Source organism: Perognathus longimembris, chromosome 3 (assembly GCF_023159225.1).
Source record: "Perognathus longimembris pacificus isolate PPM17 chromosome 3, ASM2315922v1, whole genome shotgun sequence".
NCBI classification, from domain to species: Eukaryota; Metazoa; Chordata; class Mammalia; order Rodentia; family Heteromyidae; genus Perognathus; species Perognathus longimembris.
The window spans coordinates 82,929,459-82,951,474 of NC_063163.1; the positions used below are offsets into that span (position 1 = coordinate 82,929,459).

At 52.0% G+C, this 22,016-nt stretch overlaps 1 protein-coding gene across 1 annotated transcript in view; it reads left to right on the plus strand.

Annotated features, from left to right (window-relative positions):
* The window catches only part of Ksr2 (kinase suppressor of ras 2), a 199,554-nt gene extending 180,929 nt beyond the window's left edge, over positions 1 to 18,625 (plus strand). The window contains exons 15-20 of the mRNA XM_048340914.1: positions 6,047 to 6,143; positions 7,049 to 7,182; positions 11,836 to 11,967; positions 15,182 to 15,311; positions 16,710 to 16,843; positions 18,250 to 18,625. Of these exons, the coding sequence (XP_048196871.1) occupies positions 6,047 to 6,143; positions 7,049 to 7,182; positions 11,836 to 11,967; positions 15,182 to 15,311; positions 16,710 to 16,843; positions 18,250 to 18,256 (634 nt within the window). The 3' untranslated portion in view covers positions 18,257 to 18,625. The remainder of the gene's footprint in view (positions 1 to 6,046; positions 6,144 to 7,048; positions 7,183 to 11,835; positions 11,968 to 15,181; positions 15,312 to 16,709; positions 16,844 to 18,249) is intronic.
* Positions 18,626 to 22,016: the final 3,391 nt, after the last annotated feature.

Below are 22,016 nucleotides of genomic sequence, written 5' to 3' on the forward strand. Positions count from 1 at the left end.
CGGTGCAGAGGACAAAAGGCCTCCAAGGAGAACCCTGGCATCCCGTCCACACCCACGCTAGGCTACATGGAGTATGGTATTTGTTCAAGCTTCCCCACCTTGCAGTGTACAGAGCCCCGTGACTTCTAAAGACCTCAGGTAACTGTCTAGGGGTGGCAGGATTTCCTCCCACATAGTTCTGATCCTGAGGTGTGTGCTTCTGACTAGACTGAGTAATGGCCTCAGTTTCTCCCATCTGTACAGTGGGAATGAGCAAGCCACATGATATAGAGTCTGAGACATTAAATGAGCTGGTGCCAGTTTATCCCCGGGTCCCTTCGAATGTCATCTTAATGGCACATACTGTCCCCGGAGAGCATCAGGTGAGCCCCTGGTTGGCCCTAAGCTCCTGGAATGGTGTAGGATGGGACGGGGCTGCCACTGAGGGGCTCAGAGACATCCCTACAAATGGAAGCACCTGATGTTTATTCCTCTGTCACTCTAATTATAACTCACAGCTCTTCTGTTTGCCTATTGCTTGTCTCTCCCAAGAGAGTATCACTCATCAGAGCAAGGAGTCAGCCCTCTGGCTCGTTACCTGTACACAGCACTCTGGCATTCACAAACACTGTTGTCTCTGTGTTCAGTGCTAACCTTTAACTCCTTCCTAAACCTTACTGGCTAAAATGTCTTTGTTCTGTCTTCCCCAAATGGCAGAGCCCTTGGCCTTCCAGGCCTTTGGCAAGCCACCTTGCCAGATAAGACTTGACTTTGTTTGTTACTGAGTGTTGTTCCCATTGTGTTTATTTTTTTTAAATATTTATTTGGGGTTGGGGAGCCCAGTTTTCCACTCTGGGAATGACAGAAGGCAATGATAAAAGTTTCTTTTTAAAATGTTATCTGAGTCCATTTCCTGTTGCTATAATTGAATGCCTGTGACTGGGTAATTTATAAAGCATAGAGAGTTGTTGGGTTGGGTTGGGTTTCTTTCTGTGGTAGTGGGGATCAAACCCAGGGCCTTGTGTGTGCTAGGCAAGGACTCTACCACTGAGTTACACCCCAGCCTCAGAATACAGATTTGTTTTGTTCAGGACTGGAGGCTGGAAATCAAGAGTGTGGTACTGCATCATGGAGAGGGCATCTCACTGCATCATGGAGAGGGCATCTCGCTGCATCCCAACATGGCGGAGGGTTTCCCACGGTGGGCCCTACAAGCGTGCTAACTCAGGTCTCCCTTCCTCTCATTGTAATGCCATCCTGGGGGCTCTTCCCTCCTGATCCCCAACCCCAGTCACCTCCAAGGGCACAAGCATGGGAATTTCTAGAGACACATTTGAGCCATAGCACAGACACTTAAGTTTTCAAACTCAGCACCGAAAGTGAACAAGTGAGAAAATGAAAGAGCTGGCCAAATGTGGCCATGATCTGGAATGATCACCCTGGGTGGGAGATGGAAGGAGACAGGCAGAATGACCGAGGGGCTGCTGAGGAATAAGGGCCGAATGGGAGGAGAGCATGCCCTATGTCCCATGATGCCTTTGGGCAGTGCCGTGGCCAGCGGGTGGACCACACGGCACACCGAGAGGCAGAGAAGCAGGGTTCTCCTCATCCCCATGGCTGCCAATGACCTTGAAATGCTCCCTTCTGCATAGCCAGGCCGGGAGTTGTCAGTGTCACCCCTGTGTCTACCAGCATGGATTCCTACTCAGAGATACGAAGATCGGAACCTAACAGCCAGAACTCCATGTCTCAGTCTTTAAAGCAGCCAACTGCAGGGCCCCTGATGTAACAAAATCAAACCCAAATGGGGTTGAAGAACAAGAAGCAGTGTGAAAAGACGAGGAGGGGGCGGAGCAGGCCACCTCCTGGAAGGCCAAGTCCAGCCTCTGTGGGCACCCGGGCTTACGGCCTCATGCTTGCGGCATGTGCGAGAGAGCCGTCAGGACCCTACTTCATGCAAGTCTATAACTCTTCATTTCCCAGGCACGCATTGGGGTAAGCAGGTGGCAAGCAGCTGGCATTTCTCACTTGCTTTCTGGCATTTCCCATTTTTATAAGAAGCTAACCTGGCATTTTTTATCATAAAGCCCCAGAGTCCCTAGGTTTTAATATCTTCGGTGTTAGATTCGTGAACGGCTTGGAAGTCGGGAGGTTGCCTGAGGCTGGAATTTGATGGAGTGAGCAACTTGTCGCTGGGAATATGATTTATTTGCTCAAGGGAAGGAGAAAGAGCATGGGACAATTAAATGGGATTTGGGTGTGAAGTAGAGGGATGCTTAGACTCTAGTCGGAGCAGCGGAGACTTGTAAATCCTTCCTGACAACCCAAGTTGTTGTGTGTTGTTGTTGTTGTTGTTGTTTTAATTAACAACTGATTTTGAAATGAACTGTCTTGGCAGCTCGAGGCAGTGACGAGCCTGGGACCGTCTCCACCTTACTGTATCTTTTAGATGGGGGGAGGGGAGACAAGTACTTGAAGAAGGCAAGCAGCGCAGCGGGACATGCTTTTTGGAGACCAGCCTCACTGGAGCATGCTACATTTAATCCTACCCCAGGACATTTGTACTGGCTGTGCCCAAGATTCCCACCTAGTTGGTTTCTTTCAGTTCTCAGCATCAAGGTTTCCTCCCCAGAGTGGCCTTCTCTGGCCTCCCTGGGAATTTCTGGAACTACTAGCATTAGAAATAACAAAACATGGAACCCCATTCCTCATGCCCCAAGCAGGATTGGTCATTCTCGGTTAAGGAATTCTACCAGGGGTTCCAGGGCCAGTCAGATACTGGCTAGGCTCTTAAACAATGGTGGGATCCAGGCAGGGAACCAAGAGTTGGGGTGCAATACAGACAGGTGAGGATTGTGGGAGAGGAGGTATAAGGAGATCGTTTGTTATCCTTAACTGCAGCCCCGGGGGCTCAAAAATCAAGGTCAGGTGGCTGAATGTCACAGGCAGGATCGTTTAAAAAGAGGTAAAAAATCGTTTGTTTTCTATGTGTGTACTTCATGTGAATGGACTCTTGGTAACTTGCGCATCTCTGGCTTCTATGCCCTGCGGCTCGTGATGCCCTCTAGGAGTTCAGATTTGTTTTCTTCTTTTCCCTGTTCAAGAATTTGAAAGGCAGGGAAGTGTTTAAAGTGAACAGAGGAAAGCCATGAAAGTAGGGAGAGAGGGCCTCTCTATTTGGAAAGGGGCCCCAAAGTAGAGTCCAATGGGGGGGGGGAAGGTTATTATATTACCAGGCTCCGCCCATTTCTCCTCCCCCTGGGCTTTGTGCTGATTGGTCAATGACGGTGTGCACACACCACTTCAACTCTTTCATGGGTTGAGCGGTCACCCAGGGCATTATGGGAAGAAGAAGCATATGCATGGGAACCCAAGGCATTATGGGAAACAGAAACTCCATGATGGAACCACTTGTTATCTGCCACTTTTTAATCACTATCTACTTCACGCCCCCTCGCTTCCTCATGCTTGTGCTGTCAGCAGAGCTTTGTCCATTTTGATTCAAGGCAATGGTATATATTTTGTATCCACCACAGTTGATCTAATTTGCTGTGACTCAACATCTGGGGTTGTTTCTTGGCTCAGGCTGATGTAAGGAAGTACTTAGACGGCTTAGAAACAACAGACATTTTATTTCTCACAGTTCCAGAGGGCAGAAGTCTGGGATCAGGGTGGGGCAGCAGCGTGGCCTGGCTGTGGAGGGTTTCTCTTCCAGTGGTCAACATTGTTCCCCCAAACATTGCAGCTTCCTGTGGTGAGGGACAGAGGGTGGGCTCTCTGGAGTCCCATTGAATTCTCTATTTAATGTTCTTGTCTATTCTGTGTCTTCTGGGGTCCCATTTGTAAGAGTTGCTAATCTCACTTATGGCTGATCAGCCACAACTTCTAACACCACCCCGTTGGGGGTTAGAATTGCCTCGTAGGGATTTGGGGGATACATTCAGTCCTTCCCAGTTGGTTCCGGCATGGGACTGATGATGCCCGCTATCGGCATTTGAGTAAGTTCCAGTACTTGTCTAGGCTGGATGCGTGTGAGGTACCCGCAAGGCACCAGCCATGGGGAGGGCCAGGAGGGGGTCTGACTTGGGGCTGTCTGCCTATCTTGCACTTGTAGATGCTGGGGGCTGCACCAAGTTACACCCCAAAACTGAATGGGGTGGGTTTGCCCCGTGCAGCACAGGGCAGGGAGCAGGGAAGAAGGGAGAGGAAGACCCGCTGGAGAAGGGTGTGAGCAGGGGAGGGAACTGAGGCCGGCTGCTCTCTCTCACTGAGGGCCCTGAGCCGGAGACGCTCTGGGAAGCATACCGGCTGTGCTGTCTGCAGCGGGAGGCCCTGGCCCGTAATGAGTGTAGGTGTCTGCGCAAGAACGAGGCATCAGGGGAGAAAAATCCACCCACAGCCTCGCCATCGCCGATGCTTAAATGTCAATATGGCTTAATTGGCTGCTCAGCCCACCCTTCTTGCAGCCTTGGCTGGGCCAGCTTCAGAACTCACTGCATTGATGGGGGGGGGGGCGGTGGAGAGTCCTGAGTCACGGGAGGGGGAAGGGGCACCCCCTAACGACCTGCTGGGCGACCTTGGACAGGTGAATCAGACTGTCCCCGTGAGTCAGCCGGCCGCCTCAGGAGGCTCACTCACCTTCAGCAGGTGATGAACTCATCTTAGTCGAACGGCATGGGTGGTCTGTCTCAGGTATTTTGAGGGGTACGTGGGTGGCAGGTGGCTAGAGGCAGAGACGACAGAGATAGTAGATAGGCAGATGTATAAATAGGTCTTTCTGTACTCTCAAGTGTGTATGTGTATGTAGCCATTTTATTGATCACTTATTTACCACCTCACGATGGACTAGCCTCACCCTGGGGTCTTTCTGCATGGAGAGGAGCTTATGTTCTTACATACTTGAGTTCAAGGGATGAGGCAGGAGCTGTTGGCCCCATTCTACAGATAATAACACGGAGGCTCAGAGAGGCCAACTTTCTTTCCCAGGGTCACACAGCCAGTATATGACAGATCAGATCCTAGCATGGTGGCGTCTGACCCTAGCCCGCTCGCGATCCTGTGCAGTGTGCAGGAATGCCCGTCGGGGGCCGGGCACCCACTATACAAAACCTTGTCTTCTCCAAATCCCCAAAGAAAAGACAAGAGTAAGTTTCACTTGTTTCCTTCCAGAGACAAGGAAAATGAGGCTCAGAGAGGTGAAGTAACCCAGCCAAAGGCACACAGGAAGTGGTGCTTGGATCCGAACCAGAGTTCTCACTTTAGACACAGGAACTTCAATGTCAGCAAAATCCAACAATAACTCTAGGACTGAGGAGACCATGGTGAACCCAGGACTCATTCGTTTGTTCATCCATTTATTTACTCAGCGACTGTTTATTTCACGCCTGCTCTGTGTGCTCTGGCATTGAGCCTCGGAGGGGAGGACAGGACAGAGAGGCGAGGGCAGCTAATGAGGAGGTGTTACTGTTGCTGCGCGATGTCTTTTTGTCATCCTGTCGTTCATCCTGAACCACCGGTCCTCCCGATGAAGCCAGTGAGGCTGAACATGGTGTGAAAACCATTCTATCTAGACAGGTGTCCGGTTTGGGCTGGTTTTGTTGGTGTTTGTTTGCACATCCCCTTCTGAAGGGTTGAGTGCGTCACTTGCCGATAGGACTTGGCCCCTGCCAGCCATAGCTTGGCCGGCCTGTCATCCCTGTCCCTATGCTCAGGAGACCCCCAGCCAGTGCCAGCAAGTGCTCTCCAAGTGGGGTCGGACATGGAGGTTGTCATTGTGTGCACAGCTTTCCACCCATGACCACGTGGGTGGGTGGGGCATGGCTAAGTTCAATGGCAGTCCTTAAAGAATCCACGAGAATTTCCCTCCAGATCTTCACACACACACACACACACACACACACACACACACATACACACACCAGAAGCAGCTCCGGGCTCCAGCCCAGATCCTGTTCACGATCTCCAGTGGCGAGGCGGAGCAGTCACAAGTGACCTCTCGCAACTGTGGTTGCCTGCTCCTTCACGAGTGCCGGTGGCTTTCAGAAATGACTTTGCTTTTGCTTTCTAGCCTCTGTAAGGGTCGGACGCTCTACTCAGTGGTGAGGGACGCCAAGATCGTCCTGGATGTCAACAAAACCAGGCAGATTGCTCAAGAAATTGTGAAGGTATTTGAGGACCCCCCCCCCTTCCTGAGCCTCAGAAAGACACCCCCCTCTTCCCAGTCCCATTCTAAGGAATCCCACAGGGATCTTGAGACTCATAGGCTATTAGAAAACAATCCCTGACCTAAAAGATACTAGGTGGAATGTGCATACGAATTCTCCTGAGCTGCAGCATTTAGCAATGGTCCCCTGGCCACTGGTTTGCGCCCATGCTCCTGTGCGAGGGCGGCAGGTGCAAAGACGAGGCCAAGGCCTCGCTTGGTTCTGATTCATTTTCTGAGTCCTTGGAAGTCCCAAAGTGCAATCCATCTCTCCTCCCCGCTGCAGCTGCAGAAACAAATCATTTCTTGGGTGTTGTTTGCATTCAAACAAAAAAGGAACCTCCTGTGACCCCCAGCAGGCATCTTCTTTGCCATTTGGAAGTGTTAGGACCCCGCTAAGAAGCAGCTCAGGAGGGCAAAATAAGTTTCTGCACATCCGCCTTTGGCTTAGACCTTGTAGACTCTCCTTCCCTGGGCTCTTCTGCATCTCTCCCCAGCCTTCCCTGGAAGAGTAAGGCACATTCTGCAGGGGTGCCGGCTGAACAAAGAAGGGGCTCCACCGCTAAAGGGGAGTGGGGAAGGATGGCAGAAAGGCAACCCTTTCTCCAAGGACATCACTCCCCATTGTCCCTGCTCGTTCTCTCCCGGGGCTTCTTCCTTTGTGACTTGTTCTCCAGCCTACCAGCCCAGCCGAGAGCAGGGGCCTCTGCAGTGGTCTAAAGGGGGTGGCGGTTTGGGTTTCACTTGCCACGCCCCCTTCCATCCCATCTCCACAGACCCACACCTGGGCTCACCTGCCGTGGTAGCCGCAGTCAGGTGGCATCTGGTGCTGGGTTCTATGACAGCCCCCTCTTCTGCTCCCCACAGGGGATGGGCTACCTGCACGCCAAGGGCATCCTCCACAAGGACCTCAAGTCAAAGAACGTCTTCTATGACAATGGCAAAGTGGTCATCACGGACTTCGGGCTCTTCAGCATCTCCGGGGTGCTGCAGGCTGGCAGGTGAGAGGTGATGGGAGGGTCTGGGAGAGTTTCTGAGTGACGGGACACCCCATGTGGCCTTCATGACCTACACGTGGGGGGAGCCTCTACTCACGGGGCCCAGTGGGGAGGCTGTCATGGTACCCTGTCATGTTTTGTTCCCCCCTCCCCTTTTCTGGTGGCACTGGGATTTGAATTCGGGACTCTGCTTGTGACATAGGTTCTCTATTGAACCGCACCCTTGGCCCTTTTATTTTTGGCTTTCCTTTTTGTACTGGGTGTCCAGGTTTTGCCTGGGGCTAGCCTCAAGTGGATACTCCTTTGATCTCTGCCTCCTGAGTAGCTGGGATTACAGGCATGAGCCACCTGGCTCCTCCCAGGTAGCTGGGATTACAGGCATGAGCCACCTGACTTGTGCTCTTAGTCCCATGGGACCAGCAGTGGGCTTCCCTGTCCCGTAAGTGGCACCTTTGGGGTCAGGTGTTGGGCACAGAGCGTTTGCTTTTTTGTTTGAGTTTGGTTCTAGGACTTTCCGCTAACTCGAGTCCTCACCTGGTAGGAGCGGGGTCCCCCAAGAGCCCTTGCCCCCTTACCTCAGTCATCATTCATTGTAGCATCTCAGGAGTACCGTGAGGAGAGCCAGGGATTTAGAGCGAGGCCACCTGGGGCCCTGGTTTGGCTCTGCCACTTATTAACTTGGACTTCCATCCAAGTGCACAGCTTAGGAACTTGAGCTTCCTTTATGTAAGGAAATGATGCCTGCCTGCCTGCCTGCCTCCTAGGTCCTTGTGAGGACACAAAGGAGCGCGCTCAGCAAGCACCCAGCCCCGCACGCACCGTTCACATCAATCGCCTGACAAATGGTCGCCCTGCAAGAGTTGTTATAATTAGCATTGATTTGCATATCCCCTCCCTAGTATCACCCAGAGAATGATTAACCAACCTTAAGTAATTAACTCTCAGAGGCAGTTAGCCCCAGAGCAAGCCGAATTAAGTTGACCATGTGAGAAACAGCTTGGTCCCTTATAAACAACCCATAACTCAGAGGCCCTGTCCTGTGACTTTCAATTTGGAGTGCATTTTAAATCCCTGTGTGTCCTCATCCTGTGGTTAGGACGAGTGGCCTGTCTCCGCAGGAACACAGCCTTTGGTGTCTCTCGTTTCTCTTTAAGCCTCAGTTGCTTTGAAGAGCCCCCGAATTCTTTGAAGGCCACCCTGGAGTCCCCACAGGGGGTTAGGGGTAGGTCGGACAGCCCGGCATACAGCAGGTGTTCAGTAGTGGCCCGGCGTACAGCAGGTGCTCAGCAGTGGCCTGGCAGGGAGGGGGTGGCCGACAAGGCGCTCAGACCCAGACATCTCAGCGTACAGCTGCTCGGCTGTCCTCAGAAGCTGCGTCGTTTACCATGCCAGCCCCACGGTGGCTGGGCGCTCACAGCCTGTTATTAATCGTAATAATAACCACAATGAAGATGATTCGGGTTGTCACTGGTGGGCCCGTCACCATGGAAACTGGACGCCCCAGCGTGTCTACACTAGGCCTGGCTTCTCGATTCCTCCAGAGGAGTTGCCCACGCTGTCCCAGGCTGACGGTGATTGTGTGGCCACCTCTCCTCCTCCTGTCCTGGTGGCACCCCTCCCCCCCACTCCCGCACCCATCCTCTACCCGCCCAGTGGGGCAGGGACAGCAGTGACGGAGTGCTGGTGGGCACGGAAACGAACGCACCTGGGGACTCCGTCCTTGTGGCCACCACAGCTTCCCAACCCCCCGTCCCCGCCCCAGCCATGCATGCCTGGAGAAGGCTGGTCATTCCAGGCCCTTTCCTTCTGGGTCTTCAGGATAAAATATGTTATTAGCTGTATGTGTGCACAGGTGTGTATGCACACTCATATACACAGAGATGTGTACACACACAAGCTAAGGTCTGTATTCACCAGCCAGTCATACTGTGAGGAGGTCATGTGACCCCCAACAGCTGAGATAACCTTGTGTGATGAGTGATCCAATTCTAGTCCTTTCCAGAGCTGACTGTGGTACAGACTAACCTGCCCATTTGCAGGTAGGAAAACAGATGCCCGGTCGGCTGGCTAGAGGTTTCGCAGCCAGAAAGCAACTCATAGGTCCTGACACCCCTGCAGGTGCTCTAGATCTAGAAGCCAGCGGCCTTCTAACCCTGCCCATTCTGGGGTTTGCTGTGGAGGGAGGAGGCAAGTCCTCTGCTAGAGAAGAAAGTTTCTACTATGTTCCAAGAAGTCTTGGTTACCAATGCTGAGACTCTAAATTTGAACCATTCCCTTACTTGACATGCGTTAGGACAGAAAAATCTCAGCAGAGCTATTTTCCCAGCCAGGGTTGTGTGGTGATGTCTGGAGATGATTTTCAGTGGTCACAGCTGGAGCAGGAGGTGCCGTTGGCATCTAGTGGGTAGAGACCAGAGACAGTGTTTTTAAATATCCTGTCATGCACAGCCCACAGCAGAGAAACCACCCAGACTCAGGTGTTCATCATATCTAGGTGGACTAGCCCTGGATTCCAACAGATTCATCATTGGTACCCATCTGACCACATGGCCTTCTGTCCCTTCTGCCCGTGTGCTGCTAGCGTGGGAATGTAGTGGGTAAACAAATGCTCAGGTCCTGGGGTGGCACCGGGGACATCCAAAGAGGATTGAAGGTTGAGATTACAGCAGTTCCCAGCTGTGCTGCCTTCCCACGGCTGCTGTTGGGGAATCTGTCAAAATCACCGCATTTCTATATGAGCCGTCAGTCCTCTGAGGCAACCTAGAGAAGCACAATTCTGAAATGCACCAAGCCTCCTCCTCCCCCTGCTAGTGAATTCAACAGCAGCACTGGACCCATCTCTCTCTCCCCCCCACCCCTGCCCCCAGCTCTTGGCTCCTGGAGGCTTCCTTGGAGTTCTTTCCTCTACTGCTGTTTCTGAAGCTGCGGTCTGCCTGCAGGTGGAATTCAGGGAAGGCATGCGCAAGCATTTATCATTTTCACTGTGATATTTCAAGGCTATTTTCCATTGATGGCTGTGCTAAGAAGTGACCTATGAAAACCTACTTAAGCCAAGTGGCTCAGCACAAGGGAGGCTGAGACATGAGGATCAGGAGTTTCAGGAAATCTAGGCTCCTTAGCAAATTCCAGACCAGCCTGAGCTACAGAGTGAGAACTTATCTCAGAAATTGAAGGGTAAGAGCATAGTTCTGCGGTAGAGTACTTGCCTAGTGTGTCAGATACTTCGGGCATGATCCCTAGCACCACAAAAAGCAAACCATATTGAAGTTACAATTCAGTTTTAGTTCAAAATTGTCTAGGTGTGGGTGGGTTATGTGACTTGTTAGCCACTAGCCACAAGTGGCTGTGTATATTTAACTGTAATTAAAACATAATCAAGTTAAGAGTTCTGCTCTTCAGTCATAGTCGTCATTCAAGTGCTGGACAGCCAGTGTGGTTAGGAGCAGCCCTGTTGAACGGCCATGTTGGACCGCCAGAGAGCAACTCTCATCTTGGACCACTCTGCTTGACAATGCTGTTCCTGAAGGTGTCCAGACAGGACAAAAATCACAATTCTGGAATGTGAATGAGTACTTACTCCTGAGAGGCCAGTGTCACACTTCACGTAGGTCAGAACCCTACTCTAGAAGATTTGAGGAGTCCAGCCAACCTCTGGGCCCCACAAAAGACCTTCAGGGGAGCTGAGGTTCTTCATGATCTCACTCTTGATTTACCCCTTTCTCCCACCTTGGCTTACTTTCCCCGTGTTAACTGGCTCTTTCTTCAATCACTGAAAACCTCATGAAAATTCTACTGAGATGGTCATCACAAATGCAGAGCTCTAGATTTGCTAAAGATTTGCTGTAAACAGAAGGGACATGGCTCCCGTATCTTCCAAGAATTTATTCTGAGGGACAATAATAGAGCTGGGTAAAGGGAGACATTTTGTTTCTACCCAAAGATGTTCATTGCAGCATTGTTTATCATGAATAAAGGAAGAGCGAGCCAACTCCTATCAGTAAGGAGTCAGCTGTGTGCATTTTGGCTCACAGGATGCATGGTGGTTCCATTTATGCTGGTGATGTTCTTTAGAGTTCTAGAATCTTTAGATTTCGAGGCCTGTCTTGCGCCTTGGAGCTAGCTTCCCCTTCCTCTCCTTGTTCACACTGAACCTTCTGTGTTGACTAGCTCTGAGTTCACATTTTACCCACAGTACATTGCTTATCCTGGATGACTCCACTATTTTAATTTTTTTTCCAATAACACCACCATTTGTATTTAATTCATTTGTGCTCTCTTTCCTCTACCAAAGAGCAAAGGCCATGGATCTTGCTAGTCTTGTTCATGGTTGTGTTTCAGGGACGGAGAATCTAGTACATAGTTATGGTTAGGTGGATTATGGCCTGTGTACTTCCTCAAGAAGCAGTGACTCAGTGTTTGCTAAGTCAGTATTTTCTAATTCCTGCCACGAGGAAGAGTTGACTGTAACTGTTGGTCATGGGAGCCTGGATGGTTCGAATGTTTCTCCCCCAGGCTTCTCTCTTCTCTCTCCCTGCACTTTTTACTGGGTCTTAGCATCAGGTTGAAGGTCAGGCGGAGCCCAATGTGGGAAAGCCAAACCAGCAGAGGACTCTGAGGATTCAGGGTTGGGGCTTAGTCTGAGCTTTGGTTCTCCAGGCGTGAAGACAAACTGCGCATCCAGAATGGCTGGCTGTGTCACCTGGCTCCAGAGATCATCCGCCAGCTGTCCCCCGACACCGAGGAGGACAAGCTGCCCTTCTCCAAGCACTCTGACGTCTTCGCACTCGGGTAGGTGGCCCCATGCCTGAGAGGGGGAGAGGAGAGAGGCAGCGTAGATTTCCCAGTGAGATTCATGGGACCGGAGTGGAGCATAGTAGAAAAAAAATAGTGCTCAAACAAGCCTCCATGGCTGGTTTCTAACTGGTTATGTGGCCATTCCAAGTTACCTCATTCATTCATTAGCTCCCTGCTATGTGCTAGGACTGTTACAGATGCTGGGCTACAAAAGCCATTCATGTATTGGTTAGCTACTGCTGTATGACAAGTTTCCCCAAACTCAGCAACCTGGAACAATGTGGATTCTGTCAAGTGTCTGCTCAGGAATGTAGGGACGGCTTCACTGACTGGCTCTGAGCCGGCCTGGTTCTCTCAGGAGGTGACAGTCGGCGTGTCATCAGGAGAGGGGGCTCACAGTGTGGTGGCAAGATCCCCCTAACCACTTGTGATGTGGTCTCAGGAATGAACTAGCATCATTTCTGCTCTTCTGTGACTTTCTCATTCAGTCATGTCATGTCAGATTGACATGACAATTATGCATATTTAGGAGATGCTTTTTATCCCATTACACATTGTGTGATGAGCACGTCAGGGTAATTCACATTATCTATCACCTTGTGCATTTTCCTTGTGGGAGAAACATTCCAAATTGTCTCTTCAAGACACATTCCACAGTAGGGGACACAGGGTGGCTGACCAAAATGTATTCTAGATTTCCACTGAGTTGCCTTTCACGGAGAGAAATACCACAGAACTCATGGGCATATTTTCAACTCACCGTGTATTTCCTCCTCTGATCTTGTGTGATAGAGGAGCTACAAGGAACAAAAGAAGATGAGTGCCCTGCTGGGGATAAATACAACACTGGCAGAATTGAAAAAGACCCCAACCCAACCTAGGGGGTCTTCTAGGAGGAGAAGACTCGTAGGCCTGAGTTAAATAAGGCAGAGTGAGATGTTTGAGGAAGAAGGGATGTGTACAAAGGTACACAAGTGGAAAAGAAGAGACTGTCTGCAGGAACATGGGGGGGGGGGGACATGGGGAAGGAGGAAGCTAGTGGATGAAGAGTTAGGGAAAGGGTAAGATGAGTAACTGAAGAGGGAGGCCAGCCAATCCTAAAGGCACTTCATGGAAGAATTGAGATTTCATTTCATCTTTAAGTCACTAGGGAGCCCTTGATGGTTATGGAGCCTAGAGATGGCTAAATCATAATTAGAGTCTTACTGCAATCAGGTCAATCTGACTGCCATGCAGGGAACAGAATGGAGGAGGACATCATCAGGGTGGGTGGCCGCTTCCCAGGGAGACTCCGGCTTCCACAGAGCCAGTGCCTGTGGGTATGGAGCTGAGGACAGAAGCATTTTGGGGACAGATGTGTGGGCATTTGGTGATGGGCTGGACGTAGGTGGGGTCCAGGTATCCACCACTATCTGAGTGGGCTAAGGATGATGTCATCTACCAAGGTGGAGACCCTGGAGGTGAGACGTGGCTGCATGATGATGCTAGGGCATCAGGGAAGTCAGATTTAGTCCCTGACTTGAAGCCACCTTGGAGACTACTGTGGGCATGGGCATTTCCATGCCCAGAGTGTAGGGAAGAGAAGTTCAGGTCTTGTCAGGAAACAATGTCTCTCACTACACGAGGGCATGACATGGTTTTGGAAGTAAAGGGTTAAGATGATTCCAAGACACAGCCCAAGATTTAGGGCAGAAAAGCCTGGTGTGGCACACAACTGTAATGGTAGCTGCTCAGGAGGCAGAGGATGGGAGGATTGTACTTCAAGGCCAGCCTGTGGAGGGGGGCAGGGAGGATACTCAGATCCCATCTTAACCGACACATGGGTGTGGAATTGCACACCATTACAGCGGTAAAACACTGTAAAGCATTAAAGGGCTGGAGGTGAGACTCACAAGGCAGAGCCCCTGCCTAGCAAGGCCCTCCATGTAAACCTCAGTCAGAGGGTAGCCAGCAAGCGTTCTGCCGCCCCTGTTCTTTGAATAGCCATGCCATTCCGTGCCTTGTCTGTGGGTAGATTCAAGGACTGGGGGAACAGGGCTGGGACAGTGGCAGGCCAGCAGACGTGTCCAGTTAGACATGGCATGGTACCCCTGAAGCATGTTATATTAGAGCACCCTCAGTGCCACCCCCCAGTGGGCATTTCCAGATCACGACCCTCACCATCTTGTCACTTAGACCCTTGTGAGACTGTCACTTGCCCTGATTAGTTAGTGCCCAAATCTTTATCCAGTTAGATATCGTTCATCTGAAACTAAATTGCAGTAATTAAGCGGCTATATTTTAGTATCAGTTTAGCAAAAGGGGGAAAAACATAATTAACAAAATGTACTAAAGTAAGTAATTGGTTTTCCACGAAGAGTTTTTATCTTTAGCAAAAAAATAATAATTTTTCCCCCATCTCAAAGTGGATTTTTCTTAAAAGTTGGGCTTGAAAGGAAGTTATAATGAGGCTCTTATTTCTGACACTGTTGCTGTGCGAAGGACCTGGCGCTCTTGGCTTCCTGCCATTTAGGAGCATCCTGTTGCTTGGGAACCTGGTGCGCAGGGATGACTTAGAAGAAGAAGAAAAAAAGGCTTTCAGAAGTCTATTGAGTGCTGTGGAATTTCACCCTTTCTCAGCCAGAGCTATGTGGCTTCCATTTTGAGTGGGTCTAGAGGAGACTAGGGGTCCATTTGGTTCAGCCAGAGATCTCTCAGAGCCGAGATCCAAACTTCAGACACAGAGCTGTTCACCATGAACTCATTACCTCATGTATGCCCAGAGCCCTGCTGCTTTCAGTAAAAAGTCAAGGTTACCCACCACACACACACACAGGCTGTCTGAAAGTTGAGAGGTGGCAAATCCCTCTGTTAGGCACTCAGCCCAGGTGAGAGCCCTGGGAAAATGCCCAATCTCTGCCACCATGCACAGAGGCACGTACCGCCTAAGCACATGCCACTAGGGTGCACCCCCAAAATTGTCACTTCCAGGATGACAAAAGTCTCCAGCACCGAAGAAGGCATCCTGGGAGCAACACAGTGTTGGAGACTGGGGGGAGGGAGGCAGGAACTGTGATCCAGGGGGGCAAAGGTCAGCCCTGAGAGGAAGCGACTCAGGAGAGGAGCAGTCAGCCAGGAGGCTCACTGGGCAGGTGACACTGGCAAGGAAGGGATGCTGGGTGGCGAGTGACACTCCACGCCACCTCCTTTTCACACCGTCTTCCAACAGCACGATCTGGTATGAACTCCACGCCAGGGAGTGGCCTTTCAAGACCCAGCCAGCAGAAGCCATCATCTGGCAGATGGGCACAGGAATGAAACCCAACCTCAGCCAGATTGGCCTGGGAAAAGAAATCTCGGTAAGTAAGTCCCTCGATACTGAGGGGCCGTTGGGCACGGGGAGAAGCAGACGTAGCCCCAGAAGGTTCCACACACTTGTCCGAGGGCGATCAACGTAAATAGCACCCCCACATAGCCTTCTGAAGTCAGGGTCGGGGGAGTCTCCAGTGGTCGCTGCTCCAGTGGTCTCTGTGCTACGCCTGCAATTCCAGGTGCTGGCCACCAGGGGCACACTGACACCTGGCCGTGTGTCTCCTGGCACTGGACTTGGCTGGGTTCAGAACCAGCCAGTCCCTTTTCTTTCCTTCGAGAACTATTGATTAAAATATCAGAAGTGTGATTGGCTTTAACTTTATCTTCATTTCTACAATAATTTTAAGGCATTATCTAACTCTCAGAGCAAGGTAGACACAGAGAAGCCTGATTATAAATTAATAACTTTCCTCTTAGGCACAGCAGGACAAATCCTCTCTTTTGATCAAAAGATAAGTCAGAGGAACAGTAATGACCTGGTGTGTCTGTCAGGATTACCTGCCTGCAGGTTTCCTCTCGGGTGAGGACTACAAAAATGTAACTTTCCTCCTCCGTGACTTTGAAGGTTACTTACATTTTTAGGGTGTAGCAAGAGACTTCAGCATTTCCTTCTACCCCTTGCTTTTTTTTTTTTTTTTTTTTGAGAAAAATGCTACAAAATACATTTGGAAATATTATTGGTCTTGCTGTATGGTAGCATAGAGCCTACCTAGTTTATTGTATGGGCTCAGAAAGTAAGTAGAGGAAGGAAAGATGGATGAATGAATGGATGGATAATGGTAGATAAAAAATGAGTAAGTGAATTAGTACAATTAGATGGTTTTATGAATACTATTTTGTGAATGGTGGGTGAATGGGTGGATGGATGGGAGAAAATATGGATGGTAGATGGATGGAAAGAAGAATATATGGGTGGGTGGATTGATGGATGAATGGAAAGAAGAATGTATAGATGGGTAGGTGGATGGATGGAAGAATATATGGATGGGTAGGTAGATGGACATATGGACGAATGGATGGGTGGGTGGATAGATGGATAGGATGGAAGGATGGATCAGTGGCTCAGTGGATGGATGGACATACAGAGGAATGGATGGGTAGATGAATGGATAGACATAATGGGTACATGGGTGGGTGAATGGATGGATGGGTAGTAGAGGAAAGATGATGATTGCATTTGTATGGATGGATGCTGCTTTGTAGATGAACAGATGGATGGGCAGATGGGTGGGTAGACACACAGATGAATGGCAACAGAGGGATACGGATGTAAGGCAGAAAGGTAGACAAACTGATAGACCCTATGAGGTGCTAAGTGCCAGAACTTCAATGCGGACCCAATAAAGTCAGTATGCATATTAACCACCACCCACTGGTGTTTGTAGGACATCCTTCTCTTCTGCTGGGCCTTCGAGCAGGAGGAGCGGCCCACCTTCACCAAGCTCATGGACATGCTGGAGAAACTGCCCAAGCGAAACCGCCGCCTATCTCACCCTGGACATTTCTGGAAGTCTGCAGAGTATGTTTCCTCTCTTTACACTGCTGTCTACTGCCTTGTCCTTTGACCTTGGGTCATTTGCTCTACTCCCACCTGTCCTAGCACTGCGCCCCTCTCCCCACCTGCTTCCCAGCCAGGTTTCTGTCCTGCAAGTCTGATGTGGGGTTTGGGACTTGGAGGCTGCCTGTGGCTACCTCAGGCCTTCATGACTTAGCTCCTCCTGGCACAGGGTGGAACCCCAGCTGTGGTGCCCTCAGCCCTCCGTGGGGCCTGAGGGAGTAGAGCTCTCCCGCCTGCACCAGTGGCCTGCCCCATCACGACCACTCTGGGCTCCCAGCATTCCCCACTGGAGAGGTTCCCTGCTTCTCCTGGCCCTGAGGGACCTTTGCTGTCTTGTGACGAGGCTCTGCACCCCTCCCTGTTCCTGTTGGGGTTGTACACCTGTGGTCTTGCCCAAGATCTCCTGAGTATGGTATCTTTCCCTGCGCTCCCTCCCCAACCCAGCTCCAAACAGTCTCCAGAAAGTGAGAGGCAGGGGCTGGGAATATGGCCTAGTGGCAAGAGTGTTTGCCTCCCATACATGAAGCCCTGGGTTCAATTCTCCAGCACCACATATATAGAAAATGGCCAGAAGTGACGCTGTGGCTCAAGTGGCAGAGTGCTAGCCTTGAGCAAAAAGAAGCCAGGGACAGTGCTCAGGCCCTGAGTCCAAGCCCCAGGACTGCCAAAACAAGAAACAAAACAAAAACAGAAAGTGAGAGGCAGACAGGCTCCTGCCCCAGTTGGCTCATTATCAATGACCCCTGCTGTCCTAGGGCTCGGGAGGAGAAGATGGAGGTCCACTGAGTAGAAGGACATCAGGCTGTCTGGAGGAACAAGGAAGCAGGACCTTGCCTTTTTGGATTCCACTATGGAGCAGGGCTGTAACTGGGCATCAGAGGGCTTTAGGCTCTATGGAATTTTCCATTCATTCTCTCTCTTACGCATTCTTTACATTACTGTGTGGCTTACATGTATTGAACACGTATTGGGAGCCTCCATTCTAAGAGCAAGGAGACAACTAAATGAAGTCCTTTTGCTGCAGTGGGCAGCAAACTTGTTCACACAAGTGTCCGCAATGCCTAGAGGCCACATGCTTCCATTGGGAGAGTTCTGGGTTCAAAGTCTGCCCTGGATGTTTCCTGCTATGTACCCTGAGCAAAGCGCTTGACCTTTCCGAGCTTCCATTTTTCTCCACTGAGAAGGATGTGTTGTGCCACACCTCAAGCTGTCCCCCAGTGTAAGTGAGTCGGGGAATGGGCAGCGTTTGTCAGGGCTCCCTTACATAGTAGGCCCGTGGGGGACAGGAGCGGGCCGCTCAGAGTCCTCGCGGTGCCTGGCCCCTCACGCGTGTCCCCTCACTGTGCTCCCTTTTCTCTCCCCTCCAGGCTGTGACCTTGGCACAGGGGACGGTGTCAGCTGCCTCAGCGCCCGAGCCGCCTCTTCCTCCCTGCTCTGCCCTCTGCCAGCCGAGGAGGCCACAGGCTCACCACCAGAGGGTCCCCACCCGGCCAGCCTGGGACCCCAGACTTGTGCAATGGCCAGGGAGGCGGGGTCTCAACGTGTGAGATGCAGGGGGACCGGGGAGAAGAGAACTGCAGGCTGAGAGCGGAGCCTCTGGGCTGGGGGCCAGGACAGGAGGCCCGGGGGAGGCTCCTAGCCTGGTCTGCGTGCATGCGTCGCCATCTCTGTCTCCGAGTGGACTGGGGCTATCTGTCCTCGCAGCTGGACAAGGAGGAACCGCCCTGCCCCGCCCCGCTACGGGGTGCATCGCCGGCTCCTTTTCTCTGTGCTGTGTGTCTGGGAAGGCAGGGCAGAGACCTGCCCTTGTGGGCTGGGTCAAGGCCACTGGGGCAAGATGGGGAGGGGGTGCTTCCTGTGGAAGCTTCTGTTTCCAGAGGCTCCACCCCCAGCCTGGAATGGCAGGGGGGTGCCTTGTATTCTGCCCCCAAAGGGCAGCCAAACAGCCCCACATGTCTCCTGAGGGCGGGTCTCTGGAGACCCTGGTCCTGTCTTGTCCCCTGCTGTGCGAGACTGTCACCCCATTTCATCTCACAGCAGCTCCCAGGCCGGCTCCATACAGCTCATTAGTATTCATGGCACCCCCTGAGAGCCAGGGCTTTGGGTGAGAGGGTTCTGGTACATTCTTTCCCCTCCCCCTTCAGAGGATGTGGATCCTAGGGTGTGTGATGGTCACAGGATGTGTGTCTGTGTCTTCAGGAGCCCCATTGGGGAGCTGTGGGGAGGAACTGTTCATGGAGCTAGCCAGTCTCTGTGCTAGCCTGGTGCTGGGTCCCTGGGTGGGCTCTCTGTGAAGAGCCGGGGTCTCCTGGCCTGTGTGTATTTGGTCTGTGTCCCCTCTGCCTGCCCCTTGCCTTGCTCCCCACCTGGGCTGGCAAACTGTCCTTCCTGAAGGTCTCTGGGAGCCGTTGGGGTGGGGATAGTGAGGGGCAAGGCAAGCCTCCTGATCGTCTGTTCCGGTCCCCATGTCCTGACTTGACCCACCAACAGGTGGCCAGGCCACAGGCAGGAGACGCAGGGCTGCTCCATGGCTCCTTAGAGGCTGCCCATTCTTGGTGGTCATATGGCTATTGCCCAGTCCAGGCCCCAGAGCGGGGACTTGGAAGTCACAACCCCACCTGAGCTGAGACTCGAGATCCAACCTGGCATCCGGGGTTCTCCTCCACCCTGGCTGTCACCAACTGCTTGACTGCTAGGAGCCCTGGGGCCCCCCTGCCTGCTTTGGAGCCAGGAAGAACAGTGGCAGTGTCCCCCCAGGGCTGGGCAGGCAGTCCAGGGCCTTCCCGGCCACTTTCCACTCACCGCTTGCAGAAACGGGGCTTGAGGCCCGGCAAGGGTTAGGCAGCTCCTCATCTTCATATTTGGGGCCTGTGGCTCCCCCATGTGTAGATCTTGGATGTTCCCACCCATGTCAGGAGCCCCATGTCACAGAGCTCCCCCATCCTGGGCTGGTGTTGTCAAGGATCCTCCCCCGCCATGCAGCCCGCTCTACAGACCAACTCTGTGCCCATGGGCTGGGCTGGGCACAGCCTGGACTCTGCCCAGCTGCCCAGTGGGTGCCCATGTCTAACCTCAGGCTTCCCTTGAATCCTCCGAGAACCTCTTGGCTTGGTTGTGGGCCTTGGTACCAAGAATGCAAACAGATGGGAAGAGCTGGGCAGGGTGAGGCCATCCTGCAGATGAGGGGCCCACGAGAGCCGAGGCCTGTCCCCTTGCCTTTCCTCCTTCTTGCCTTTGGCAAGACCCAGGAGGGAGGGCCTCCTTGCGTGACTTGTTCGTGGGTCCATCAGTGTCTACCGGGGGTCAAGGGCAGCATCTGGGGGCTCAGGGGAGGACCTTGTCACCTCCTCCTCCCCTTCTTGATCTTTCTGACATAAGCCCACCTTCCAAGATCTCTAATGCTTCAGGCTCAGGGTCTCCCTGGCTCCTCCCTGGCTTCATATTATTAGCCCCGTTTATAAAGTGCACATGTTTAGATCGGAAACTCTCAAGGACACACTGGAGGAAAATGTGTTTGCTCATTCTTTGGGAAAGAGAAGAGGCTGTTTGTCCATCTAACCACCAGCCTGGCCACAGTGCACTGTGGTGATCCACTGGCCCGGGTTCGTGTTTGTGTGTCCTTGCTGTGCTCCAGAAGCCATCGGATCCTTGTTCAGCTTCGCATTCAGAAAGCCATCGATACATCAGGCTTTCCGTGTGGATGGCCCTGGGGTGAAGGTGCCAGGAGATCATGACCATAGAGAGAAGTAACCCTGCAATCTTCACGGGGCATGAGGATTGCATGCTGAATTCTGTCCGCTCCTCCAGACCAGGTGTTCTCGTCCAGTGTGGGGATGGGACATCCCCACCCCCACCCCCAGAGGCATACTAGAAACTTCATGTCTCTTGGGTCCTTTTGGTCCTTGGCTCCCTCTTCCTGGTCAAAGGAAAGAATCTCATTGGACCACCAAGCTCCCGTTCTTGCTGTCGGTGTCCATCCTGGAGGACCACTCCTTATGTGGCGTTCTGTCATGGCAGCCCTCACAAGCCACTGCAGTCATAAAGTTCAGCTAATTCAAGTCCTTCCAGCCAATAGAACTGGAGCCGGAAGTCACACATGCACAAATCACACACACACACACACACACACACACACACACACACACACACACATCCAGATTCCCCTCCCCCCTCCCCACCTGTGCTTGCCCTCCCGACAGTCACCATCCAGAGAAACCCAGAGCTCAGCCTGACCAGATCTGACCTGAGAGCCACACCAGCTCTGCCAAATGGTTTTCTTAACGTTTGTTTTATCATTGAGGGGAAAAAAAAGGATACCAAAGGAAGACTATCCTAGCCTGGAAAATTAGACTCCGTTTCCTGTTAGTACACCATCTTTTACTGGGACAGGCGCTGTCCTTGAGGTCCTGGCCAGCCCTGAGAGGACAGGTGACAAAGCTGACCATGGGTAGGCTGGTCTCTGACGTGAAGGGCTGCCGTCACAAAAAATCAGCTGACTGGGGAGACCTCGCCTTGGCTTGCCGATGGCTGCCTCATCCACGATGTCACCCCATGGCTGGTGCCCCATCTTTATAGAAAGATGCCACTCTGAGGTTGGACTAAGACCCCATCCTCTTGACCTAATTGAACCCAGTCTCTCCAGAGGCCTGTCTCCAAATGCAATCCTAGACTTCATCATGAGGATCTTCAGAGGGTTCTAAAGATGGCACTCCTCTCTGGCTGCTTCCTCTCTGGAGACTCCAAAGATCACCCGACGCCCTGCCAACCACAACAAACGTGTGTCCTCTCCACATTCCGGAAGTCCAAGCAAAGCGTTGATGTGGCCCGTGCCTTCTGGAACCTGTAGGGTCTTTTCCTCATCCCCTCTTCACTTCTGGCAGGTTTGTGGCTGCTCCCTTCCAGCCCCTGCCTCTGTCCTCATGTGCTGTCACCTCAAGTCTGTTGTCACATGCCCATCTTCTTGTAAGGACATGGGTCATGTTGAATCTGGACCCACCTTAATTAATTACAACTGTTAACGAATCAGATCTGCCGTGCTCTGAATTGCAAGCCCGTGCAGTCCCGAGGGCCTTGGGACAGGACTTGGGCATAGCTGTTCTTTAGCTGGGTGGCCAGAGGCAGAGACCCTTTTCAT